The sequence below is a fragment of the Cervus canadensis genome, chromosome 2, assembly GCF_019320065.1.
Source record: "Cervus canadensis isolate Bull #8, Minnesota chromosome 2, ASM1932006v1, whole genome shotgun sequence".
Lineage (NCBI taxonomy): Eukaryota > Metazoa > Chordata > Mammalia > Artiodactyla > Cervidae > Cervus > Cervus canadensis.
The window spans coordinates 86,807,663-86,835,637 of record NC_057387.1 but is presented as its reverse complement, the minus strand read 5'-3'; the positions used below and the strand labels follow the sequence as shown (position 1 = coordinate 86,835,637).

Genomic DNA, 27,975 nt, shown 5'->3' with positions numbered 1-27,975 from the left:
CCACTCCATCCTGCCCCAAGGACATGCGTGCAGTGCACTGAGGAAGCAGAGGCATTTATTCCTTCCTGCCTCCCCCGAGGGAAGCTGGGGTCCACCGGGCCAGCACCCCTGGGTGCTCAGTGTCTGCCAATATCTGCCTGCAGTTCTTGGCGGTAGCTCTGGGGTAGCCTGTAGTAGACTCGGGTCTTCTCCACGGCCCTGGCTGCCAGCAGCACCGCCTGCACAGATGCATCGTGGCCCCGGCCAGGGCTGTGTTCCACCGTGACCGTGGCCCGGGGGGAGGCTGCCAGCAGCCGGGCCACGACTCCAGCGGGGCTCTGGCCCAGAGGTCCAGCTTGCAGCTGGAAGGACATGGGTTGCCAGAGGCCCTGGCACAGCTCCAGCATATCTGTGAGCAGCTGTTCCCTGTAGCCACTGCCCAGCACTTCCTCGGGCCAGCCTGGGGCCACTGTCACGTGGGGGAACACCTCGGCCACAGCTGTAAGCAACTCCCTGCCAGTCACATAGCCAGGGACCATGAAACTCCCATGGGAGACTGTGGCCCCGACCCACACGGGCCTAGACAGGTGGCCAAGGGTGGAGAGGATGGCCAGCGTGGCCAGGGACGGCCGGAGGGCGGCGGGCTCTGCTATGTGCACGTGGACCCCCCAGCGTCCGGGGTGCGTGGCCAGCTGCTGCAGGCAGGACTCCAGCGTCAGGGCACGGCCGTCTGGGGTGCGGACGATGGGCACGGGGTCTCCAGCTGCAGGCTTCTGGAGGCCCACGTCCAGCAGGATCATGCCTTCTTGGTCTGGAGGAGGCAGTGGAGGCAACAGTGTCTGGGGTTAGGGTTATCATGGGGTGTCAGAGGCCCTTGCTGAAGTTAAAAGGGACAGCAGGAGGTAATGGGGTCTGCTGATTGGATCTGGGTTCCAGGTGGAAGGGCTACTTTGTGATGTGCCTGGGGCTCATCAGAATGGCCCAATAAGCCACTGGCTCAGCTCTGGGCCTGTGCCTGCCTCTCTTGCAGCACCATGTGACTGAAGCCTCCCAAGTTTGAATGCCAGGAGCCCCTGCACCTTTGACAACACTGCTCCTCTACCTTGCTGCCACATTGCTATGGTAACAGAGACCTGAGGTAGCTTCCCCGAGGTAACCCTTGCAGTTGAGCTAGGAGCACAGGGGCTGGACGCAGACCTTACCTGGGAGCCGCACTGTTGCTGTGCTTCCATTGCCCTGGATGTCAGGAACCAGCCACTCCACGCTCAGACCCTCGTCCCCAGGGTGCTGGAGAGCAGGGATCAGGCTGCCCCCGGTGTAGTAGCTTTGCTTCCGTGAAGTATTCACTGTGGGTCAGATTGCCAAGATGAAGAGGCCACCAGTCATGAGGCCTTCTGTACACCATGAGTCCTCTCTAAGCCTCACAGTGAACTTCCAGGGAGCTGGAGTTCCCTGTTTTGTAGATGCTGGGTGACTTGCCCAAGGTCCTACAGCCAGTGGGCAGGGTTTCTGGGATTGAAGCCTGATGGAGCCAAGTCAGTCAGGCCCCAAAGCTGGTATTCCTCCCCCTCACCTAGATGGCTCCCAGAGCAGGAATGTTGGGTCTGATGGGTCCCCTTGAGATGGCCTGATGGCAGGCTCTCCTAGGTTTGGAGTCGAGGGAACAGGGGCTTCGGACAAAGGAACACGCATCACTGATTAGCAGGTACAGTGGAGGAACTGTTCTCTGAAATGCTAGAGCAACCCTCAGAGAACAGTACTGCAAGGGGAAGCATCTGGGGTTTGGAATTTGCTGTTTCCAGTAGGAGCTGTGCCATGTTCAAGCTGAACGACTTCGTATAAATTACATAACTGTTCTGAATGTCAGTTTATCTATCTGTAAAATGGAATTCCTGCTTCTCAGATCTATGAGCTTCGCATTCCATCCCAAGGTCTGGCATACAATGCATGCTTCAAATGATTCTTTCCTCTTATCTCATATGGGATTTTCCCTTTCCAATGATCTGCCCCACCTAGCTCAGTGCTTTTGTGGGCAGAATCCACTCCACCAAACCACCTTTTCTTTCCCCTGGAGGAGGAAATGGCAACCCACTCCAGTATTCTTGCGTGAAAAATCCCATGGCCAGAGGAGCCTGGTGGACTACAGTCCATGGGATCGCAAAGAGTCAGACACAACTGAGCGTGCATAAACATAGACCTTTTCCCACCCTCCCCAGGCCCCTCCCTACTGGCAAGCTGCTTGAACTGCGACAGGAAAGGCTCAAAGATGTCATAGTAGACTTGGTGGGTGGCGGTGTTGTCCCGGATGTAGAGGAGGTCGTCCACTGACACGGGGTCCGAGGCGGACTGCCACATTGTGAGGGTGTACCTGGGGTCCAGAGAGTCAGCTTAGGGCCTGCCTAGGCCCAGCAGCCCTCAGCCCCTCTCCCAGGCTCAGAAGTGAATCTGAGCTGGGGGGAGAGTGGTGGGAACTACCCGCTTCCTGGGGGCAGAAGAAGCCACAGAGGCCTTGGGTAACCGAGAGCAGAGGCTGAGAAGGAGGAGAGATGGACTGGCCTGCCTCTTCACTTGGAGTGTCTATTTGTGGGTCCTCTCTTAGGAAAGAGACAAGGACAGAAGAGATGGGCATGGGGCTGGGAGTGGTGGGGGTGGATTAGAGGTCAGGTATGAAGAGGAAAGGGAGTGGCCTCCAGTGGGGAAAGTCTGAGAAAGGTGGTGCTGGGCCGCTGCGGGCAGTGAAGAGCCAGGGGGAGGGTGGGCTTCCTCAATCCCACAGAGCTACTGGGGCAGAGTCTCTAGGTGCAGTTTGTGTAACCTCAGGGAATAGGTGGTTCCCAAGGGAGCAGGCTGTAGGAGGCAAATTGAGTCTCAATATAAACTCTTTCTAAAACTTCCCTGGTGGTCCAGTGGATAAGACTGTGCTTCCATTGCAGGGGACGCCTGTTTATCCCTGGTTGGAGAACTAAGATCCCGCATGCTATACAGTGCGGTCAAAATAAATAAACAGAAAATAATAATAATAAAAAAGCAATACTTTCCAATGGAAGGCTGCATCAGGTGATAGTGACCTGCCTGTCCCAGAGGTGCACAAGCAGAAAGCAGGGATATTGTAGAGGATGTGAGCACCAGAAGAGGTTGGGCCAGATGATCATGAAGACCCTTCTAACCATCAGCATCTGGGATCTTGCTGGGGCATCAGGACTGGGAGTGGGTTTGGAGGGAGTGGGGGCCAGGGCGGGGGCCTGGGAGTTCTCACCTGTCAGATTGGGCCAGCAGCCAGCTGAAGTGGGGCCAGGCAGCCCTCGCCATGACAGCCAGCACAGGGAAGGTCACTTTCTGTGGCAGTGCTCCCACCAGCTCCTGCATCTTCTCCACCATGGCCCGTGTGTACGTCACATTTGGGAAAAGGGGCAGGTAGAAGGTGGTCCAGCCTGGAGACAGGGTTGCCTCAGGATACTTCTCCTGGACCAAGGCCAGGAACCTGCAGAGAATCAGAGATGCTGGTCTTTTAAAGCCCCTTCCTCATCTCCTGGGTTCTCATCAGAGTTCTAGGAAGAGGCAGGGTCTATCGCATCTAGATATTAGAGTACAGTCCTGAAGAACAGGGTGGGTTACGAGTTGCTTCAAGTCCCATGTTAGGGCATGGACTTTGGAATTGGGGAGGCCTGGATTTGAATCTTGACTTTATGATCTTGGACAGTTCACCCAACCTCTTTGATTCTTAAAAATGGCATCCTTTCAGGCAGGGCAGGGCTTCTCAAACATCCTCATGTGGATGTGGAGATGCAATTCAAAGCCTTGGGTGTGGGATCTGGGCTTTTTCAGCTGTGAGAGTCTCTGAACTTTCAGATATTATTTAAAAATTTCATTCAGATTTTGAACTCTTACAAATGTTAATAGGCAAATAATGTTACCCTCTCCCCTTTCCCAGATTATTGAGTAACTTCACTACAAGAAGATCAACCATTTTTTTTTTTAATCTTGGGCCACTGACTACAGTTTCAAATTGCTGCTTACCAAATGCACCTCAGTTTGGGACTTGATAAATATTGGATGGATGGATTGTTAGCTGACTGGTTGGAAAGATGGATGGATGGGTGGATGGATGAATGGAGATGGACAGTGAAGAGCTGGAGGTTAGAGTCAGAAAGACCTGGCTTTGTATGTTTTCTCTGCCAATTATTAGACTTAGGCAGGTCATTTAACCTCAGTAGGATATGCTGTATTTCTAAAATGAAAATAATAGTACCTACCTCATTATCATTCTAAGAGTTAAATGGTATTCTACAGCTAGACTACTTAAAACAGTGTGTGTGACAGATAATAAACATTCAACAGACTGAGCCTCAATTATTGTCAGCTTTCTTATCTGCAAAATGGGAAAAAAAATGCTCCTAACCTGGCATTTCTATGGGGAGATGAACTCAAATATATTCTCTCCTTTCATGTGGCCCTCTGTAAACTTGAGTGCAACACGCAGCTGGTGCTATGTAAGTGCTGTTGTTGGCAGTGTTGGGATCTGGGGGTTGTTTGTGGAGTGGGAGGGGGAGGCTGGGGAAGGAGTTAGTGCTTCAGACTTTTCTAGCAGGCCAAGGGTTGCCCTGTCACTGTTTGCCGTCCAGGAATAAACACTCCAGTAGGGCACAAATCCATAATCTGACAGTGAGAGCCCAGTGAAATCAGGACTGTTAGGAGAAAGTGTGAGGGAGGGTCCTCAGCAGCCTTGGACGTCAAGGACGTTTCTGGGGCAGGTAATGGCTGGTTCACCAGGAAATGGTGGAAGGGCACTCAGGGCAGAGGGAACAGCATGTGTGAAGGTTCAGAGGTCAGATGACCTGGTGTGGCTGGAGGCAAACTCAGCACAGGTCCCCTGAGCACCTGCTGTACCAGACGTTGAAGGAAACAGACTGGACACAGCTGGAGCAGAGAGGCAAACACTCACTGTGTGGCATTGATCTCTATTGAGATGCCCACATTGGGACCCTTCTGGATGTCGGCATTGATCCACACAGGCCTTCGAACTTTCCCCTCCTCTGTCAGCCGCCGAAGCAGGTCCAGGGAGGGGCCCACGGCCTTGATGCTCTTGAAGTCTAGTTTGATGCCTGTGGGGAGAGGGCCAAGGGCTTGGGAAATTGGTCCCTTGTGCTCAAGGAAGAAGGAAACAGAAGACATGACTTCTTGGGACAAAGAGAGCAGGTATGCTGTGTGTGTCAGGGATGGGAGGGAAGATAGGGATGGAATTCTGGGTGGGTGTGAAGAAGGCTTCAAACAGGCGGAGCCCTCCTGGAGAGAAAGACTTGCCTGAGTAGGAGTGATCTTCCATCCTTCATCCCCAAGGGGAGGAAGCAAATGATGGCTAAGGGCTTGGGACTTGGGGCTGGTGCAGATGTTGTCAAGCATCTGATAAAAAGAGACTGTGATTTTTGAACAGGCAGGCTCAGAGGGTCCTAAGCCACCCGATCCTGAATAGCACAAAGTCAGGCTGAAGAATTAGAGAAGAATTTTGAAAGCCAGGCCAAGGAGATCATAATATGTTGACAACATGGGGAGCCATGGAGGGTTAAAGCAGGGGAGTGACATGACAGCATTTTGGAAAGCTCACCCAGGTAGGGGCTGAGTTTGGAGGCAAGAAGCCAGTGAGGAAGGAGGTCCAGGAGAAAGATGATGTAAGTGGGACTGGGTCGGGAGAAGTCTTCAGGGTTAGAATTGGCAGAAGCAGCAGCTGAGTAGATGCAGGGGATGAGGGAGAGGCATTAGGGTGATGCCTGGATTCTGACTGTAACCGGCAAAGACATGGGAGGGGAAGGTGGAATTGGCTTTGAGCATGTTGTATCCGTTCCATGGATTCAGAGCCTGAATGCTCATGTTTGGCCCTTTGCAGCTTATCCTGCACTTTTACATCCCTTGTTTCACCCATCTTCCCCGAGCCCAGGTCTCTAGAGTGGAAAGCTGAGGCAAGAGCAACTCCTGATAGTCATTGGACTTGTCTCCTAGTAGAGGGACCCCTGCACATGTGGCCTGAGGACCAGAGGGGTGGGCAGGGGCTGAGAGAAGGCCTTACCCTTCTGGGAAGAGGCCAGCACAGCATCCAGCCACTGCTCCAGGGTGTTGTCGCTGTAGATGGCTGGGGGGTGCGCCATGATGGGGACTCCGGTCTCGTTGACTGTGCCGAGCCCTTCTATTGTGATGTCTGCCTCCAGGACCATGACATTACCTGTTGCATTGGACAGACAAACTTTTTAAAGCAATTTTTCTCATCATCAAGGTATTACACAATTATTATAGAGTATTTGGAACATACAGAAAAGCAGAAAGGGAAATATTCACCTACATTTCCATCATAGTTCACTTTTTGATGTATTTTCTTCTATTTTTTATCTATGCATAGTTTTTCCACAGTTGAGACCACTCAGCATTTATAGTTTTAATCTTTTTCTTTCGATTTGGACACATTTTCGCAGTCTTTTCTGTTTCATGAAAAAAGGAAAAAGCTGCAAAAGCCCTGATTGAGGGCAGTCATCCTGTTTCAGTTAGCCACTCCTCTGCCATTCCTGAGATGCTCAATTTTTAGGAAGACTCAGTAGTCTCTGAATTTTTATTACTAACAGATAATGATGTATATTTTATTCTGACTTTCTGGTTATTTTTTTACCATGACTTGAGGAATCTGAGTAGGGCCATGCTGGGTCTTTTTTTTAAAAAAAAATTAATTCATTATTTTTGGTTGTGCTGGCTCTTCATTGCTGGGAGCGGGCTTTCTCTAGTTGTGGCAAGCAGGGGCTCCTCTCCTTGCTGTGTGTGGGCTTCTCACTGCAGTGCCTCTCTTGTTGTGGAGCACAGGCCCTAGAGGCACGGGCTTCAGTTGTCCCAGCACGCAGGCTCAGTATGGCTCATCAGCTTAGTCCTGAGCTGGGGATGGAACCCGTGTCCCTGCATTGGCAGGTAGATTCTTAATCACCGTATCACCAGGGAAGTCTGCAGGGTCATTTTTAGAGCCCACATTATCAAAGTACTATTAGAAAAATTCATCTAACTCATACTCCTGCCAGAAATACATAAGCTGGTCCATCTCCAGGCACCCATACAGTACTGAGAATTGTTATTTTTGTCTTTTAAATGTACACAGTTAACACATCCATTGGCCATGTGATGCCCATTGGGAGAGTTTGGTCCAGAAGGGAGTCAAGGACTTTGAATGAGACGCAGACTGGGAAGAGCAGGCCAGGCTCTCTGATCAAGGAGTGAAGTGGAGGGTGGGTGGGGTTGCTAAGAGCGCCTGCTCCATCGAAGACAGTTGGCATCAGAGGGGTCTCTTCTGTTTTATACTTGCAGCCCTGCTCCCCTCCTTGTCCATTCAGCGTATAGCCGATAGAGTGAGTGTTCTACATACCTGATCCTGTCACTTCTGCTAAAAAATCAAAACAGCCCTGCTCTTAGCCCTGAGAATCCAATCCAAATGCCTGCCCATAGTCTGTGAGGTCCTGTAGGACCAGGCCTGGCAAACTTTGCCATCTCACCTCGAGTGCCTCTCTCCCTCAATATCTAGCTTCCATCCACTCCTGTTTCTCCAACATCAGTATGCACACAGACCAGCCAGGAACTGTCCTAATGCAAGTTCTGCTCAGCAGATCTGGGGTGGGGCCCAAGACATCTACCAAGCTCCCCAGTGATGCCCAGACTGCTGGTCCACAGAACACACTTTGAGCCTCGAAGCTCAAATATCTTGTCTCCCATCTCTGGGCTCCTACACCTGGCTGTTGCCACGGCAACACTCTTCCCTCCACAGTTTTGCTAGGCCACCTCCAGCTCATTTGTGGGTGTTGGCTTAAAATATCAAGGAGGCCATCCCTAAAGCACACACTCAGTCAAAGTCAGGCTGACAGCTTATCCTTTGAGCGCTCAGCCCCCATTAACTACTCATTTAGCACCATCCTTCCTGAGCCTGAGGGCTAGGAGCAGGCTCCAGCTCTATGCGGCCCATCATTTGGATTTCCAGTGCTAAGGTGGTACCAGGCCTAAGAAAGGAGCTTCAGAAATGTTTGTTGGATGGTAAAAGACTGAATTTCTTCTTTTTTTCCTTGGGGATGGTCTTGATCCCTGTCTCCTGTACAATGTCACGAACCTCTGTCCATAGTTCATCAGGTACTCTGTCTATCAGATCTAGTCCCTTAAATCTATTTCTCACTTCCACTGTGTAATCGTAAGGGATTTGATTTAGGTCATACCTGAATAGTTTTGTGGTTTTCCCAACTTTCTTCAATTTAAGTCTGATTTTGGCTATAAGGAGTTCACAATCTGAGCCATAGTCCATTCCTGATCTTGTTTTTGCTGACTGTATAGAGCTTCTCCATCTTTGGCTACAAAGAATATAATCAATCTGATTTTGGTGTCGGCCATCTGGTAATGTCCATGTGTAGAGTCTTCTCTTGTGTTATTGGAAGAGGGTGTTTGCTATGAGCAGTGCATTCTCTTGGCAAAACTCTATTAGCCTTTGCCCTGCTTCATTCCATACTCCAAGGCCAAATTTGCTGTTACTCCAGGTGTTTCTTGACTTCCTACTTTTGCATTCCAGTCCCCTATAATGAAAAGGACATCTTTTTTTGGGTGTTAGTTCTATAAGGTCTTGTAGGTCTTCATAGAACCGTTCAACTTCAGCTTCTTCAGTGTTACTGATTGGGGCATAGGCTTGGATTACCGTGATATTGAATGGTTTGCCTTGGAAATGAAAAGAGATCATTCTGTCATTTTTGAGATTGCATCCAAGTACTGCATTTTGGACTCTTGTTGACTATGATGGTTACTCCATTTCTTCTAAGGGATTCCTGCCCACAGTAGTAGATATAATGGTCATCTGAGTTAAATTCACCCATTCCAGTCCATTTTAGTTCACTGATTCCTAGAATGTCTACATTCACTCTTGCCATCTCCTGTTTGACCACTTCCAGTTTGCCTTGACTCATGGACCTAACATTCCAGGTTCCTATGCAATATTGCTCTTTACAGCATCAGATCTTGCTTCTATCACCAGTCACATCCACAACTGGGTGTTGTTTTTGCTTTGGTTCCATCCCTTCCTTCTTTCTGAAGTTATTTGTCCACTGATCTCCAGTAGCATATTGGGCAGCTACCGACCTGGGGAGTTCATCTTTAAGTGTCCTCTCTTTTTGCCTTTTCATACTGTTCATGGGGTTCTCAAGGCAAGAATATTGAAGTGGTTTGCCATTCCCTTCTCCAGTGGACCACATTCTGCAGGTCAGGAAGCAACAATTAGAACTGGACATGGAACAACAGACAGGTTCCAAATAGGAAAAGGAGTATGTCAAGGCTGTATATTGTCACCCTGCTCATTTAACATATATGAAGAGTACATCATGAGGAATGCTTGGCTGGAGGAAGCACAAGCTGGAATCAAGATTGCTGGGAGAAATATCAATAACCTCAGATATGCAGATGACACCACCCTTATGGTAGAAAGTGAAGAGGAACTAAAGAGCCTCTTGATGAAAGTGAAAGAGGAGAGTGAAAAAGTTGGCTTAAAACTCAACATTCAGAAAACTAAGATCACGGCATCTGGTCCCATCACTTCATGGCAAATAAATGGGGAAACAGTGGAAACAGTGGCTGACTTTTGTTTTTTGGGGGCTCCAAAATCACTGCAGATGGTGACTACAGCCATGAAAGTAAAAGACACTTACTCCTTGGCAGGAAAGTTATGACCAACCTAGACAGCATATTAAAAAGCAGAGGCATTACTTTGTCGTCAAAGTTCCGTCTAGTCAAGGCTATGGTTTTTCCAGTAGTCATGTATGAATGTAAGAGTTGGATTAGAAAGAAAGCTGAGTGCCAAAGAATGGATGCTTTTGAACTGTGGTGTTGGAGAAGACTCTTGAGAGTCCCTTGGACTGCAAGGAGATCCAACCAGTCCATCCTAAAGGAGATCAGTCCTGGGTGTTCATTGGAAGGACTGATGCTGAAGATGAAGCTCCAATACTTTGGCCACCTGATGTGAAGAGCTGACTCATTTGAAAAGGCCCTGATGCTGGGAGAGATTGGGGGCAGAAGGAGAAAGAAACGACAGAGGATGAGATGGTTGGATGGCATCACCGACTCGATGGACCTGAGTTTGGGTAAACTCCGGGAGTTGGTGATGGACAGGGAGGCCTGGGGTGCTGTGGTTCATGGGGTCGTAAAGAGTTGGACATGACTGAGTGACTGAACTGAACTGAACTGAAAAGACTGAATAATGAATGATAGAAAAAGCTGATATCAGGGACTTCCCTGGCAGTCCAGTGGCTAAGACTCTGTCTTCCCGGTGCAGATGGCATAGGTTTGATTCCTGGTTGAGGAACTAAGATCCCACAGGCCTCACAGTGCAGCCAAAAGAGAAAAAAGTTAAGTTCAACCAACCCAGGTCCAGAAAAGTAAAAGAGCTTGCACAAAGTTGCAGAGGATTTTTGCAAAATTCTCTAAAGCCTAGGTGTCTGGATTTCCAGAAGGGAGAGGAAGCTGAGTGCCAGGCTGTCCCCAGCACTGATTCAGGCACTTTACACTGTCCCATTTCATCCTCATTTATATCTCTGGCCCAGTGCTCCGGACTCCCTGGTATCCTCACTGGCAAGATAGGGATGAATCTCTCTGGGCTTTAACAGCACATGGACATAAATTATGTTATATTAAAAAATAAAAATTTAAAAAACAGTTGTTTTTCACTGAATGTTCATTGGAATGTTCATTGAAAGGACTGATGTTGAAGCTGAAACTTTAATACTTTGGCCACCTGATGTGAAGACCTTGAAAAGACCCTGATGCTGGGAAAGATTGAAGACAGGGGGAGAAGGGGACGACAGAAGATGAGATGGTTGGATGGCATCACCGACTCAATGGATATGAGTTTGGGTAAATTCCGGGAATTGGTGTTGGACAGGGAGGCCTGTCATGCTGCAGTCCATGGGGTCGCAAAGAGTCTAACACGACTGAGCAACTGAAATGAACTGAACTGAAAAAAAAAAACAGGTTGTAAACTGTGAAGGGCTATATGAAGGTAACCTTTATTTCTATGGTTTCCTTGTCTTAACTTGGTTACCCAGAAATGCTGAGAGAGGGATCCAGAGGGGTTTGAGGCCCTGCAAGGCCCAGAAAAGTCAGGCCTGAGGCAGGTAGCTGGGCAGATAAGAGGGTAGCTAAGGAGAATGGATGCTGAGGGGTCTCTTCCCCCATCTAACAGGGGCCAGGTCCAGTCTGGGGAAGGCAGCGGTACACTGGGAGGGAGCCAGGGCTGGAACCCAGGTCTCAGTCCTGATGACTGTCTGAAACTGCTGCCTTGCTTGGCCTGCACCAGCTGCCTCCCTTGAGATGCTGGCAGCCCCTGAACTCAGGACCACGTCTCACTCGTTTCTACACCTCCTCTCAAGCTGGGTGCAGAGTACGGGCCCAGCAAATGCTCAGTGAGGGGGACTAAAGATGGATGGACCTAATCTGCCTCCTTGTGATCAGCGCCTGGATCCAGCTTCCTTCGGCAAGACCATTCACACCTGTTCGGGGCTTTCCAGATCCTGAATCTGGGAGTCAACTTGGGGTGGAGTGGTGGGGGGTGGGAAATGAGGGAAGAGGAGATGAGGAAAGGAGCAGGTGCCTGCTTCCACAATAGGAGCCCTGGTCCTCAGAGGTGCAGTCAGGTGAAGAGTGCTGCTCTCCACAGGGGGCTCACAGCACGTTCCCAGGCCCTCCCTCCCCTCCCTCACATACCAGGAGCTCTACACATCACATCCGGCAGAGGGGTGCCATGGCTGAGTGTGCAGACCCTGACCCCAAGACTGGTAGTGTGCTGCTCAGCTGTTGACCTTCAACACCCCCTGAAGGAGTTCATGTGGAGCGAGGCACTCTGCTGCAGGGAAGCTGGCGGGACAAGTCTTTGAAGTGAAGTGAAAGTCTCCTAGTCATGTCCAACTCTTTGCGACTCCGTGGACTATACAGTCCACGGAATTCTCCAGGCCAGAGTACTGGAGAGGGTAGTCTTTCCCTTCTCCAGGGGAGCTTTCCAACCCATGGATTGAACCCAGGTCTCCCGCATTCCAGGTGGATTCTTTATCAGCTGAGCTATCAGGGAAATATTTTCAGGAACAGGCTTTATGTTCCCAATCCTTGCATATAGGGGAATTTGACATGCTTCCCTGGTGGCTTGGGTGATAAAGAATCCTCCTGCAATGCAAGAGACCGGGGTTTGACCCCTGGGTTGGGTAAATCCCCTAGAGAAGGGAATGGCAACCCACTCCAGTGCTCTTGCCTGGAGAATCCCGTGGACAGAGAAGCCTGGTGGGCTACAGCCCGAGGGCTACAAAGAGTCGGACACTACTGAGTGACTAACACTTTCACATATCTAGAAAAGCACTAAATCCCTTCACAATGACAAGAGATCCTTGTGACTAGGAGAAAACCTCTCGCAAAGTAAGCACTTGATAGCATTGAACTCCACCTTCAACAAAATTTTATATATTGACCTTCCCTCACTACCTCTTTGGAGCAGTCTCTCAGAGTTATCTGAGGTGCTGCTTTCTGGGCTGCAGTTGTCATTTTGCCCCAAATAAAACTTAACTCACAACTCTCAAGCTGTGCATCTTTTTTAGCTGACAATTATGATGACTGACGAAGGACCCAGAGTGGACGTCCCTCCTCGCCTGAACTCCACGTGGAACCAGAGCCTGGTACCAGAGTGGTACCAGCAGTGGCCCCTTGAGCCCATCTGTCTCCTCAGGGAGTGCAGACGAATTTGGGTAAGTCTCTCCTGGTTTTCAAATCTCCTGTATTGGTTGAGATTCTGAGTTTTATTTGGTTGTGGAGCATGTTACCTGCCCACTTCCAGTTGGAAAGATACTGGAGGGATCCTAGACACTGACTGGGGTTCGGCTGAAAAATACCAAGAAATTTCCACACAGTTGAAAGACTGGCTGAAAGATGCCAGAGAATACTCATCCAGTAAAAAGGTCCTGGGGGAGAGAGAGGGCCTTGATTGAAGAAAAATTGAGGAATACCCAGGGCTCAGCTGAAAGATGCCAGGTCGTTCCGTTGTAGGGAACTGAGTGGTCTTGGCTGAGTGGTTAGGTAAGAGACTGATCTGACACTTTACCTCAATTAGACTGCCTTTATAGAATTTGTCGGGCTAAAAGTGAGAATATATGAGAGCTTCGCTCTGAAGAAAAGGGACAAGGCTTCTACTGGCCAGTTATGGTTTTCTCAGATGACTGAGAAATTTATGGGAGTGGTGAAGGCCTAGTCCTCGTACGGCACAGTGGTCCCATAGGGAAAGTCACTTATTAATTAAAATGCTTGCTCATCTGGGGGTCGCACATAAGAACTGGCCATTCAGCAACCTGAGCAGCCATCTTAGAGTGCTGGAGGGAAAATCTAAGGCACATAAGAGGAGCTAAAATGACTCAGAGGTGACTCCTGGAGGAGTTCCGCTCACAAACAGCACACAGGCCCACCACACAATTTCACTAGTGATTTTTATCCCTGAAAAATTCAGCTTAAAGTGGGAAACAGAATCTCATACACAGAGGGGTGTCAGAAAGCCAACCTCTGACTAACATTCCAGCCAGATTCACGTACAATATGTATGGAGCTGGTATTTGCAAGGACCTAGTTAATTGGGGAAATTATACTAAAAGAGTTCTCAACCTAAAATGGCCAAACTGGGGCTCTTTCGATATTCCAAAATTGGTATCTTTGTGCCCACGATTAGAAAAGGCCAGCCATACTACTTTGCTTGGTATCTAGAAGTGTCTAAGAAAGGCAACTATAGAGTAATTTCTTCACAGGAAACCAACAAGAAATTGCCTGAAACTATATCAGAACTAAAAAAGGCTGCTAGCACTTACTCCGCCAGGTCACAGGTCTAGTGGGACTGGGAAGTCACGTTTGGCGTTTATGCCATTTGACTTTTGATTTTTGGGCAGTCACTTTGCCATCTTTTGGGGGCACTCTTACCACTTGGCTTTTGATTTCTGGGCATCCTTTTGCCTTATTATTTTATTTGGAGTGTGACTCCCGGCTGGTGAGGTTCTGGTTTGGTTTGAGCATGCAGACATCTGGTACAAACTGCTTGAGCTTATATGGGAAGCGCTTCCTCTAAGGTTCTACACGCCACCTGGGAACCCCTTGGGAAAAAATTTCAAATGACTGGTCAACCTATAGCTATGATCCAATGACAAGAAAAATGACCTAAAAATAACAGATCTTTATTGACACAGGATAGAGAAATGGACTGAAGTTCCTTTATATCCAGGACTTTTCTCCTATAATCAACAGCCTGGGGCTAAGCAAACTAAGACACCACCCCCCGCCCCCCCCACCCCACTTCCCCAGAAGAACAATCCCTGTTGGGATCAATCTGCCCTTGTTATCAGGGCCAATTTGAGCAATATCAGGTCTAAATTCTGGCTATAAAACTATGATCACAGACAAATAAAGACGATTTTTGACAGTGTGGTCACAATATTCTTTTTTTTTTTTTACATAGTGAAAACTTTTATATTTGGAATTAGCCAGCTGGACTCAGTTTAGATGATCCCAATTTTGTTGGCAACATCCAAAGCATCATAGTCAGGAGCCAGTCGAACATATGCCTTCTTCTCTCCATCAGGCCTGATCAGAGTATTGACCTTAGCCACGTCAATGTCATAGAGCTTCTTCACAGCCTGTTTAATTTGGTGCTTGTTGGCCTTGACATCCACAATGAATACCAGTGTGTTGTTGTCTTCTATTTTCTTCATGGCTGACTCGGTGGTGAAGGGGAATTTGATGATGGCATAGTGGTCAAGTTTGTTTCTCCTGGGGGCGCTCTTCCGAGGATATTTGGGCTGCCTCCTGAGCTGCAGTGTTTTGGGCCGCCGGAAGGTGGGTGACGTCCGGATCTTCTTTTTCTTGTGGCTGTGGACACCTTTCAACACTGCTTTCTTGGCCTTCAAAGCCTTTGCTTTGGCTTCAGCTTTAGGAGGGGCAGGGGCTTCCTTCTTCACCTTCGGCGCCATCTTCATGAAAAGACAATATTCTTTAGACTCCAGAGAAAGCTTAAGAAAAAAACTCTCTTTAAGAATTCTTGCCCTGAGGAAATAACTCCTCCTATGCCCTGAGACCAGAGTTCTCTAGATAACTTATCTGTTATTGTTCAGTTGATCATTAGTGTCTGACTCTTTGCAACCCCAAGGACTGCAGCATGCCAGGCTTCCCTGTCCTTCACCATCTCCCAAAGCTTGCTCAAACTCATGTCCATTGAGTCAGTGATGCCATCCAACCATCTTGTCTTCTGTCGTCCCCTTCTCCTCCTGCCTCCAATCTTTCCTAGCATCAGGGTCTTTTCTAATGAGTTGGCTCTTCACATCAGGTGGCCAAAGTTTTGGAGCTTCAGCTTCAGCCTCAGTCCTTCCAATGAATATTCAGGATTGATTTCCTTTAGGATTGACTGGCTTGATCTCCTTGCAGTCCAAGGGACTCTCAAGAGTCTTCTCCAACACCATAGTTCAAAAGCATCAATTCTTTGGCTTTTGACCTTCTTTATGATCCAACTCTCATATCCATACATGACTACTAGAAAAACCATTTTTGTTGTTCAGTCCCTCAGTCATGTCCAAGTCTTTGCGACCCCATGGTTCAGTGAGTATTCAGGGTTGATTTCCCTTACGATTGACTGGTTTGATCTCCTTGCTGTCCAAGGGACTCTCAGGAGTCTTTTCCAGCACCACAGTCTGAAGGCATCAATTCCTTGGCACTCTGCCTTCTTTATGGTCCAGCTCTCATAAGCCTATGTGACCACTGGGAAGACCACAGCCCTGACTATAAGAACCTTTAACAGCAGAGTAATGTCTCTGCTTTTCAATACACTGTCTAGGTTTGTCATAACTTAAAAAAAAGTAAGTGCTTACAAATCAAGCAATTCTAAATAAAAGATAAATCAACCTAAAAGAATTTCAAGTTCATGTGAACTGGGAAATATTCAGTATTAAATCAGTACAGTTCAATTCAGCCACTCAGTCTTTTCGACCCCAAGGACTGCAGCACACCAGGCCTCCCTGTCCATCACCAACTCCCGGAGCTCACTCAAACTCATGTGCATCAAGTCGGTGATGCCATCCAACCATCTCATCTTCTGTTGTCCCCTTCTCCTCCTGCCTTCAATCTTTCCCAGTATCAGGGTCTTTCCAATGAGTCAGTTCTTTGCATCAGGTGGCCGAAGTATTGGAGTTTCAGCTTCAGCATCAGTCCTTCCAGTGAATATTCAGGACTTATTTCCTTTAGGATGGACTGGTTGGATCTCCTTGCAGTCCAAGGAACTCTCAAGAGTCTTCTCCAACACCACAGTTCAAAAGCATCAATTTTCTGGCACTCAGCTTTCTTTATAGTCCAACGCTCACATTCATACATGACTACTGGAAAAACCATAGCTTTGACTAGATGGACCTTTGTTGACAAAGTAATGTCTCTGCTTTTTAATATGCTGTCTAGTTAGTCATAGCTTTTCTTCCAAGGAGCAAGCGTCTTTTAATTTCATGGCTGCAGTCACCATCTGCAATGATTTTGAAGCCCAAAAAATAAAGTCAGCCACTGTTTCCCCATTTATTTGCCATGAAGTGATGGGATCGGATGCCATGATCTTAGTTTTCTGAATGTTGAGTTTTAAGCCAACTTTTTCACTCTCCTCTTTCACTTTCATCAAGAGGCTCTTTAGTTTTTCACTTTCTGCCACAAGGGTGGTGTCATCTACATATCTGAGGTTATTGATATTCCTCCCAGCAATCTTGATTCCAGCTTGTGCTTCATTCAGCCTGGCATTTCACAAGACGTACTCTGCAAATAAGTTAAATTAGCAGGGTAACAATATACAGTCTTGACATATTCCTTATCCGATTTGGAACCAGTTTGTTGTTCCATATCCAGTTCTAACTATTGCTTCTTGACCTGCATACAGATTTCTCAGGAGGCAGGTCAGGTGGTCTGGTATTCCCATCTCTTTAAGAATTTTCCAGTTTGTTGTGATCCACACAGTCAAAGGCTTTGGTGTAGTCAACAAAGCAGAAGTAGATGTTTTTCTGGAACTCTCTTGCTTTTTTGGTGATCCAATGGATGTTGGCAATTTGATCTCTGGTTCCTCTGACTTTTCTAAACCCAACTTGAACATCTGGAAGTTCATGGTTCACGTATTGTTGAAGCCTGGCTTGGAGACTTCTGAGCTTTACTTTGCTAGCATGTGAGATGAGTGCAATTAATTGTGTGATGGTTTGAACATTCTTTGGCATTGTCTTTCTTTGGGATTGAAATGAAAACTGAACTTTTCTAGTCCTGTGGCCACTGCTGAGTTTTCCAAATTTGCTGGCATATCAAGTATTAAATACCTGGCATTAATGTTTGTTTGTTAATCTACCTAATTCTAAGAGTCACTAACATTAACATTAAGCAGAGTATTTTCATTGTGTCTAGGTTTAATGTAAGTTAAATATTATTATATCTGTTACAATTTTGTCAGCAAGCAAAATTCCTCAAGTGAAAAAACTTCTAAAAAATGTAAATGAGGTGAACTTTTAGATAAACTCTATTAAGAATAATTATGCTTTAGGAATGTCTGTCTAAAATACCCTCTAGATTGGGGTAGCTTGAAATTCTAAAGGCTATACTAAACTAAGTGATAACCGGGATGGCCGAGTGGTTAAGGCATTGGACTTAAACTAAGTGATGGGAGTCTATTGAATAGCTAGGTCATTTCCAAATAAAATAAGATTTTGAAGCATTTATCACTGAACACTAATTTCCCCCTACAGAAAAACTCAAGAGATTTGGGACTATTAATGAATAATGTTTGGTGCTTTCCTAAAATGTTCTCTCTAAGAAAGAAAAGGTTTTTGGAAATTATCACTGGTATTTATGCTCACCGATCTACAGAATGCTAATATAAAGGTCAGTTCTTGGTTGCTTAAGGAAAGTAGGATGTGTATTTTCAGCAAAGAAGGTATGAGGAACGGAATTGCATTTTATGAAGGGAAAAGCAAGTAGGTCTGACTTACAGGTGGCTGTTTCAGAATGGGAGAACAAAGTTTTGGGTACAGAAAGTGATAAGAAGATTTGTGGAAAGCAGACCCTGAGAAAAGAATTTTGTGCGTGGTTAGGGCTAAGTTTAAAATACATTTAATTAAGTTTACTTTTAAATGAAGTTAAAAGTAAGCTGGTACAAAAGCTTGAATTTGACTTTTCTCTATCTTCAGATGTTGAATTGCCTTGGTAATAGATTTAAGTTTCTTTATCTCTTAAATGATCTGTTCTGAAATCCTTCATTGTAGAATAGTTATTTTTTCACAGTGACCTATAATCCTACCTGACTGAATGTTCTAAGCCTTTTTGATATTTGTTGACAAAACTTCCTAAATAATTCTAATGATGTACTTTTGGTGTCTAGCTAACTTTGGGATACTTCAGAGGGCCCCTGAAACATCCCAAAGAGAAATGTTACACTAGATTCATATTGAGTGCAGAATCACATGGTAAGTATTAAGTGAGTAATAAATCTCAGGTTATATTGTATGGTAAATGTTACTAATTTAGATATATTAGAAACTATATGGAGTTCCTAAAGTTCTGATATATCTTGGTAAATGTTATCAGTCATAATTCTAGCTACTATCTTAAAGTGTTGTCACAGCACTTAACCAAGTTTTGCAAAAATGCTTCCTCTTCAGGAAGATTTATAAAAAGGACTTTTGGATAAATACAAGTTTCTGAACTGGGTAAGTAATTAAAGGATTCTAACCTGGTGACTTCACAAAGGTTAGCAAAAGGACTGAATGAACTGGCGAACATGCTAATAACTTTTATGGTTTCTATATGTAAAGTTACTGGTTTGAACCTGTGTTTTCCAGGTGTAAGAAAAACCTTCCCTTCAAATTAATTATGACAATAATTTGGTAAAATTATACTTCAGAAACAAATTGAAACATTTATCTTTTTTCTCTATCTGACCCCTCCAGAAATTGGAAACTCTGCTTCTAGTAACTTTATCAGATAAGTTAGGAAAGCTATATCACTAACAGCTACAAAAATCTCAAGGAATTTTGAAGACCTTGAGAAGGGAGGAATCCACCTAGATCTGTTAGGTAAAAGGTGAAATCTGTGATCAGCTTTTGGTGTGACTTTCCTAGCTCTGAAAGGTTTTATTTTAAAAGTTCAGTCTGAGATGCTACAAAAGCTTCGGCAAAGCAAAAAAGCCTATGATCAATTATGGTTACATAAATCATCAGGCCAAGTTTATCGATACCACACCTATTTCACAAATAAACTAATCTTAATTCGGTTATATTTGGTAAAAACAAGGGTAAATTTAGGGAGAAAAAGATGTTTCAATGATTGTTAAATCCCAATTTGTTAATGGAGGTCTGTATCTACTAAGACTCATTTCCTGGTAGTTCTTTGCTATTATGCTGTATTAATGTAAAATTTTGGGCTTCCTTCATAACTCAGTTGGTAAAGAATCTGTCTGCAATGCAGGAGACCCGGGTTTGTTTCCTGGGTCAGGAAGATCCCCTGGAGGAGAGAATGGCAACTCACTCCAGTATTCTTGCCTGGAGAATCCCATGGGCAGAGGAGCCTGGTGGGCTACAGTCCATGGGGTCACAAGAGTTGGACACGACTTAGCAACTAAACCACCACCACAATGTAAAACTTAACTGAATTTTTAAAGGACACTAAATTTGTTTCTGAAGCTTATCTCAGTAATCTGTCTTTGAATGAAGATCAGATGCCTCATGACCTGCAACCAAGACCAGAAAAAGACATAATTTAAGGAACTGTCTCCTACCTGGATGGAAGGACTTTTTTTTTTTTTCAAAGGAAGCTGTAGTATGCTAGGACAAAACGAAAATGACACCAGAAGTAGACAGCTTGCCCAAGATGCTGGACCTGATTCGTATGATCAGTTATAATGTTTTCTTGAATTCTTGGACCTTTGCCTATAAATTAAATGTTTTCTATCATGGACATGATTCTATGCTAGTTTAAAACTAAATCCAACTGTTGGGTTTGTGGCCAATTACCTGTGTCTAATACTTCTGGATTACCTTGGTGGATTTTTCCCCTCCAGGGCTCTGACTGGATAGCGCTTAGCAAATTTATTTTAGAAAATAATTTAGTCCTGTTCTGTCTATTCATGATATTATTAAATGGGATCCTCTCACCTAGCCAGTTAATAATACCTGCTCTGACCCCGGCCATAGATTTAGGTTTTCTCTTAGGGTTACTCAAACTCCAGTTAAAATGGCAAGCTAAGTCTCAATCAAAAATTGTAACCTCTTGTCTACTAAAAGGAAAACTCACATAATTATGGGATGGATCTATATGGTTAACACCAAGCTATGGTCACTTAAGTTTAAAAGCTCCTCTAAGAATAATCAACCTAGTAATATTATGAAACTAGGCTGGGTGCCTTATGAATTATGCCTACTATTACCCTTAGAGAGAGTGACTGATATGGAACTCGGTAGATTTGTGGTTCTAATTAATGGCCTTGGCATCTGGAATGGATAGGAAGGTGTAGCCTGGGATTACCACGAACTCAAGGTCATATACATAACAAGTTAGAGCCAATTCAAGCCAATCTAACACTGATGCAAGCTCAATGAGTCAAGACATCTGTATTCTACTGGTATGATCATTTAGCAGCTATTTTTCGTGACTTCAGTGGGATTGGAGGGTATAATTGATCATATTGAAGCCCTAACAACTTTCACTCAACAAACTTCAAATGATAGTAACCAGGCTATTAGCCTATTGAACTCTGAGGTCTCAATGATGAGAAAGGTGGTACTGCAAACCCATGGCTGTTGACATCATTGCAGCATCTCAGGGAGGTACCTGTGCCATAATTCAAACTGAATGCTGTGTTTTCATACCTGATGAATCCTTTAATGTAACACATTTGATGAACCACATGAAAAATCAGATTTCTGCCTTAAGTGATCCATTCCCTGTTCTTGATGTTCTTTTAAAAAACTGGTTTGGAAAAAAAAAGAAAAGAAACTGGTTTGGTGCAGGAGGCTCATGGCTGAAATATTTATTTATAATTCTGCTAATGTTGTTAGTTGTATTATTTGTATCTGCCTATTTTACAAGATTATTTTTTCTTGTATTACCAAGTGTATGACTGAACCTCCAATAAAAATAATGTTGACTAAACTTGAAGCAGTTGATCAAATGTGTAGCTTGATATGTGATCAATGATTATAATAGTGTAACTCTAGATATGGGAAGATACTAGAGGGAATCTTACATTTTTGGACCATAAGTAGAAGACAGGTGTCCAGAGATCTTTGACTATTAAGAACTAGTCCAGTAATAGTGCATTGTGTGGCCTATCAACAAAAACCTTCAGAATTGGGAATGAGCCATCCTAGCAATATGAGACAAAATGATGATGAAATGCCTTCCCAAGTTTCCTCATAGCTCAGTCAGTAAAGAATCTGCCTGCAATGCAGGAGACCTGGGTTCCAACCCTGGGTCAGGAAGATCCCCTGGAGAAGGAAATGGCAACCCACTCTCCAGTATTCTTGCCTAAAGAATCCCATGGACAGAGGAGAGGGGCCTAGCAGGCTACCGTCCATGGGGTCGCAAGAGTTGGACACGACTTAGCGAGGAAACTATCACCAAGCATGGCTGGTTTATGGCCACAAGGGGGCGCTGTCAACTCTAAATCGGCACTTGCCAAGAGCACTGACGTTGACTGAACAAGGGCCTTTGCCCTCTGCTTCTGTGGAGATTGAACCCGGTGCTGCTGCAGCTGGTGACCCTTCAACACCCGCTGAGGGAGCTCAGGGTGGAGTGAGCTACTCTGTGCTCCAGGGAACCTGGTCTGACAGATCTTTAGATAGGTCGGTATTTTTAGGAACTGACTTTGTGATCCCCATCCTTTCATCTCCTCGTATCAATAAAAGCACTAAGTCCCTTCATGATGACATCAGATCCTCATGACTGGGAGAAAACCTCTTGTAAAGTAAGCATTTGGTTGCACTGAATTCCCCCTTCACCAAATCTTTTATGTCGACCTTCCCCCACTACCTCTTTGGAGCAGTCTCTCAGAGCTATGTGAGGTGATGCCTCCCAGGCTGCAGTTCTCATTTTGCTCCAGATAAAACTTAACTCATAACTCTTAAATTGTGCATCTTTTTCATTAACAGTTGTGGTGACCAAAATAGGACTTGAACACTTGCAGCTCTCAAGTTGTGCATCTTTTTTACTTGACAAGCAACTCACTTAACTAGGGTGATCACATGTCCCTATTTGCTTGGGATAATCTGGTGTATTCCTGTTGTTTCAGCATAATTATTCATAATGACCTCTTTCATGACCAAAAGTGCCCTGGCCTCATCCTACCTGTCCACATTTGGCAGAGGAAGTGGTTTGAACTGCAGATAGGTGAAGTCACTTGTCCCAAACCACTCCTTTGGTAAATGGTAAAATGTAGAATTGGAGCCCACTTCTGTCTGCCTCCCAGGCCTTTGCTCTGGCCCCTCCCATCCACTAAGATGTCTGGTGTGACTTCACCAGCCTAACTCTGGCCTACCATTGCTTCCCCTCAGGATCCCTCAGGAGCTGTGGAGCCACCCTCCTCCCATAGACCTGTGGAAGGCCTCAGGTCCTTCCCACCCCTGTGGCTATACTGACTGGTTGCTCTGCATGCTCCAAGCTGTTGGGCACCACCTAGTTGGGGCCCTTAGGTTTCTTCTAGGCCAAGGTCACAACTTGGTGGGGCTTGATCCTTATCTGCTGCCCCAGGACTTACCTGAGATGAGCCTGGGGCTGGCAGAGCCTCCTTGCCTTCCCTCAGACCTTATCTCCCAGATAAGAGTCCTCATCTTGTCAGGGAATTCTCTCTCCTCCTTCTCACCCAAGTCTGACCATTAGCCTCCTAGTCCTGAAGCAGCAGCAAACTGGCTCCACCCAGCCTGCGATGCCCTCCCCTCTGCTGACCACCAAGCCTGCCTCCTCCAGGAAGTCTTTCTAAGGACTCTTTCATTCACTCAGCAAACCTTTTCCAGTCACTTACTCCCAGGCCCTGATGACTTTGAAGGAGGTAAAAGCCAGAGGCCTTGAGCCTGGGTCTTATTCTGCTTCAGACCTACTGTGTGACCTTGGACAAGACCCTCTGCCACTCAGGATCTCACTTTTCTAAAACTGAGGGGTTTGGGTAGAGCAGTGGTTCTCAAGGTATGATCTCGGGGTCAGCAACATCAGCGCCACCTGGAAACTTACTAGCGATGCAAACTCTCAGGCCCCACCCCAGAGCCACTGAATCTGAAACTCTCTTCTGAAGCATGCTCAAAGTGGGGACCCTTCTTTTCATCTCAAATAGTCACTGCTTTAGAATTAACAAGCACATTCATGAACATGATTTAACGTGCTTTCCCACGGTGCTGAAAAAGTGGTCTCCTCTGTTGAACTGGGCCAGGCATAATGCAGTGATTCAGAGTATGGGGGCCAACCCCTGGGGGTTCCGATGCTGGCTTGCTGTTATTGTTTAGTCACTAAATCCTGTCTGACTCTTGGTACTCCATGGGCTGTAGCCCACCAGGCTCTTCTGTCTGTGGGATTTCCCAGGTTAACCTGCGTCTCTTGCGTTGGCAGGCGGATTCTTTACCACCGAACCACCATGGAAACCCACGATGTTGGCTTAGCCACTTGCAAACAGTGTGACCTTAGTGTGAAGTTTGGTAAGTCACTTAGCTTTTCTGAGCCCCCATTTTCCTTCTGTGGGATGGCACTGACAAAACAGGCTGCTTGTGGTTCCAGGAGCCCCAGCATGACTGAGTGAGTGTGTCCCCGCAGGCAGCGTGGCTGACTGGTTGCCATCATCATTGTGGATCAGAGGCTCAGGAGTTATATTGAGACAACTCGCCCAGACTTTTACACTCGTTTTGGTAGTACTAGAACTCAAACACATTTTCTGGCTCCTCAGATTTGAGAGCAAAGGCCTCCTTAGCAGGCAAGTTGTCTCCTGGCAAGGCCTGGGAGGGAGAGCAGGATGTGACCTTGGGCCCAAACATCTCCCTACAATCTGAGCCAGTCACATAACCAGTGAGCCCTCACTTTCTCAAGTGGATGATGGCAAGAACGCGGCCACACCCATCCTAATGCTACCTCACAGGTAATGCTGTCTTAGCCCTGCCTCCACTCTCCCTCCATCTTCTCCACCTCTGCCCCAGCCTGCCCCATCCTGGCAACTGGACTTACTGCTGAGGGCAGCCTGCATCTGCTCCTGGCTGTTGGCACGGTGGTACCAGGTGACGAGCAGGCCGTCCCTTTGGCTGATCTGACCCAAGCTCAGCAGGTAGTCCAGCATGTCTGTGTCAGAGCGGCAGGTCCCATCTTGTTCACAGTCTAGAATCAAGGACAAGGAGGCTGTTAGCATCAGTTCTTGCCCCAGCCCAAGAATCTTGTCTGTACATCCTAGTAACCCTCTCTGGGCCCTAGGGCCATGTTCAGCCTGCCATCTAGCATAGACAGTGTACCCCAGAGTCATCAGTGCTGTGAGAGAGAAACATGTGGGATCCTGAGCACAAGGATTCTCTGGACCAGCCTGGGGACATTGGAAAGTTCATTGATAAGGGAACATTTAAGGGAGGCCTAGAAGGATGGCTGTGTAAATTTGACCAAAAGAGGGGATCTAGGTTATTCCAGACAGAGAGAAAGTATAAGCAAAGGTATGGTCATAGGAAATGTGTAGTTGCATAAAAGAATGACCATTGCTTTGGTACAGATACAGAGAAATGGGATAGGACAAGATTGGGAAAGAGGCCTATGATCTAGGCGTAAATGACCCTCAGTTCAGTCAGTCGCTCAGTCATATCTGACTCTTTGAGACCCCATGGACTGCAGCATGCCAGGCTTCCTTGTCCATCACCAACTCCTGGAACTTGCTCAAACTCATGTCCATCAAATCGGTGATGCCATCCAACCATCTCATCCTCTGTCATCCCCTTCTCTTCCTGCCTTCAATCTTTCCTAGCATAAGGGTCTTTTCAAATGAGTCAGTTCTTCACATCAGGTGGCCAAAGTATTGGAGCTTTAGGATTGACTGGTTTGATCTCCTTGCAGTCCAAGGAGATCAAAGAATCTTCTCCAACACCACAGTTCAAAAGCATCAATTCTTTGGCAGTCAGCTTTCTTTATAGTCCAACTCTCACATCCATACATGACTACTGGAAAAGCCAGAGCATTGACTAGACGGACCTTTGTTGGCAAAGTAATGTCTCTGCTTTTTAATATGCTGTCTAGGTTGGTCATAGCTTTTCTTCCAAGGAGCAAGTATTTTTTAATTTTATGGCCACAGTCACCATCTGCAGTGATTTTGGAGCCCAAAGAAATAAAGTCCCTCACTGTTTCCACCGTTTCCCCATCTATTTGCCATGAAGTGATGGGGCCAGATGCCATGATCTTAGTTTTCTGAATGTTGAGTTTTAAGCCAACTTTTTCACTCTCCTCTTTCACTTTCATCAAGAGGCTCCTTAGTTCTTGGCTTTCTGCCATAAGGGTGGTGTCGTCTGTGTGTCTGAGGTTATTGATATTTCTCCTGGCAATCTTGATTCCAGGTTGTGCTTCATCCAACCCAGCATTTCACAAGATGTACTCTGCATATAAGTTAGATAAGCAGGGTGACAATATACAGCCTTGACGTACTCCTTTCCTGATTTGGAACCAGTCTGTTGTTTCATGTCCAGTTCTAACTGTCGCTACTTGACCTGCATACAGATTTCCCAGGAGGCAGGTAAGGTGGTCTGGTATTCCCTGGGTTCCAGCAAAAAAAAATGTGGGGTATATGCTGGAGATAGCCAACAGGTTTGTGTTTAGAAAGTGCTCCTTAGTGTCAGGGCGAGAATGGATGGGCAAGAGCAGGCTGGTGGCAGAGACTATGTGGGAAGGGGCGGGCTGAGGCAGGGGTCCAGCAGGAGAGGGGGAGCTGAGAGGTTAGGGTGAGCAGGGAATGGAGATAGAGGATGGGAAGGAAGAAGCCTCGAGGCACAGGACTGAAGATACAGGCATGAGGCAGGAGAGGAGGCTGCTCCCAGGTCCCCATGTAGATGGAGGACCCTTCATCAGGAGAGGGCGCAGGGGGGTGAGGGTAAGTTCAGCCCAGTCTGCTGAGTGTGATGCCTGAATGACCCTCCAACAAGAAGTGTTCATCTGGGAGCATGGAAGGAGAGCTGAAGCCTGGTAAAGGAGGAAGGGAAACAAAGTTAATGAGCCTGTTTGTTGGAGATCAAAACTTGGTGGGGTTGGTGATGGGAGGGGCAAGTAGAGCTGTGGATGGAGGATAAGTCAATCCTGAAGGAAACCAACCTTGAATACTCATTGGAAGGACTGATGCTGAAGCTGAAACTCCAATATTTTGGCCACCTGATGAGAAGAGCCGACTCACTACAAAAGATTCTGATGCTGGGAAAGGTTGAGGGCAGGAAGAGAAGGGGGAAACAGAGGATGAGACCATTGGATGGCATCACCGACTCAATGGGCATGGTGATGGCGAAGGACAGGAAAGCCTGGTGTGCTGCAGTCCATGGCGGCACAAAGAGTTGGACACGACTTAGCAACTGAACAACAACAGGGAGGAGAGCAGAGGCCATCAGGGCTGTCGATGGGGACAGAACCTTCTGGGGGCAAAGAGTGAGGGATGGAGGGGGCCAAGCAGATGGCATGATGGGTGCTCCTACCTGGCAGGACGGTATGCTTCTGCAGCGAGAAGCCCAGGACCATCGCGATGGCGAACACCACAGCTGCACTGACCCCGCCGACAATCGCCCACTTCCAGCACCCCTTCTTGTTGGCCATGATGACCCTCTGGGGAGAATACCCCTTGAAGGGTAGTGTCTCCTGAGGCTCTGAGAGCTGGGATCAGGTGGGAGGTAGGAGCCTTAGCAGCACCTAATTCTTCCCCTGGCAGGACAGCTCCTGCAGGCCTGGAATGTCCAAAAGACAGCTTTGGAGGCCCCGCCTACCTTCCTGTGCTCCTCCTCCTCTCTCTCCCCCAGGATCTTAACAAGTCAAGCAGAAAATCCTGCCACCTCCAAAATGACCTTTGAGCACAGTAAGAGACAGCAGCAGATGTTAGATGGAGCCCACCACTGCCCTCCCTCCCAGCAACCTGCTGCCTGTCTGCTCCAGCCTGAGAGTTGGGGGCCTAGGGATCTGGACCCAGCTTGACCTTGCTTTCCTGAAGACGAGGAGGTTTTCTTCCCCTGCATAAAAGGAGGTACCTAGTTGGTCCTTCCTTCTTTCTGCCCTATTCCAGAGAGTCAGGAAGTTCAGGCAAGGGTGAGTGACAGGAACAGATTAGATCCGCCCAGGGAACATGAATTTTCCTTCCATCCCAGATAGATTATCTACCTGGGGTTGAAATTGATAAGACTGGCATGCTGGCCTGGGTTGCTGCAGGCCACTCCTGAGTCCATAGGGGAGGGACTGGTCACTGCCTGGCACAGAGGGTGTCCTACGTATGGTCCCTGGTATAGGAAGGCAGTTAGAGATTGTCCCTGTTTCAGGGACCCTGGAATTTAAATCTGTGCAAGAAGTACCTGTCATGTGCATGGGGTTTGGGGCTTACAGAGGTGCATAGAAAAATCCAGTAGAGCCCCTGGTTACTCAAGTGTGTCTATGTGTGTGTATGTAGGAGTGACTAGAAGGATACCCAGGTAGGAAGATTCAGGGAATCTGGGAAGTAAGGAGAAGCTCAGGAGGGAATTTGGCTGAGGCCTCCTCTGGATCATCTCTTAAGAGCTGCTCAGGAAGGAATTGGATGTAAAGGTCTAGGACTCTGGACAAAACACAAAGCTGTGAGCATCATTTCCTGCTCAAAGCAAAGAGAGAAGGGAGTGGAGGCAGATTTTGGGGACTACAGACCTTAGGGATGGTGGGGGAAGAGAAACCAGTTAAGTGCTGTGGGATAGAATGACAGGAAGTGGGGAAGGTCCAGGG

General features: G+C 46.8%; 2 protein-coding genes across 3 annotated transcripts; both read right to left on the bottom strand.

The window, feature by feature from the left end:
- Positions 1-33: 33 nt before the first annotated feature.
- LOC122436930 (protein FAM151A-like) lies at positions 34-27,255 on the bottom strand. 2 transcript variants are annotated; one of them, XM_043461204.1, is made up of 9 exons: positions 27,206-27,255; positions 26,715-26,960; positions 24,238-24,384; positions 6,041-6,193; positions 4,922-5,081; positions 3,236-3,460; positions 2,208-2,347; positions 1,182-1,325; positions 34-790 (listed from the first exon to the last, which is right to left on the bottom strand). In XM_043461204.1, exons 2-9 carry the CDS (start codon positions 26,830-26,832, stop codon positions 117-119), a joined length of 1,761 nt encoding a protein of 586 aa, XP_043317139.1. In that variant the 5' UTR covers positions 26,833-26,960; positions 27,206-27,255; the 3' UTR covers positions 34-116. The 2 variants fall into 2 exon arrangements, with proteins under 2 accessions (XP_043317139.1, XP_043317138.1); XM_043461203.1 differs by lacking the exon at positions 27,206-27,255 and having other exon boundaries at positions 26,715-27,011.
- LOC122436931 (60S ribosomal protein L23a-like) lies at positions 14,491-15,026 on the bottom strand. The gene has a single exon (XM_043461205.1). It carries the CDS (start codon positions 15,009-15,011, stop codon positions 14,535-14,537), a length of 477 nt encoding a protein of 158 aa, XP_043317140.1. The 5' UTR covers positions 15,012-15,026; the 3' UTR covers positions 14,491-14,534.
- Positions 27,256-27,975: the final 720 nt, after the last annotated feature.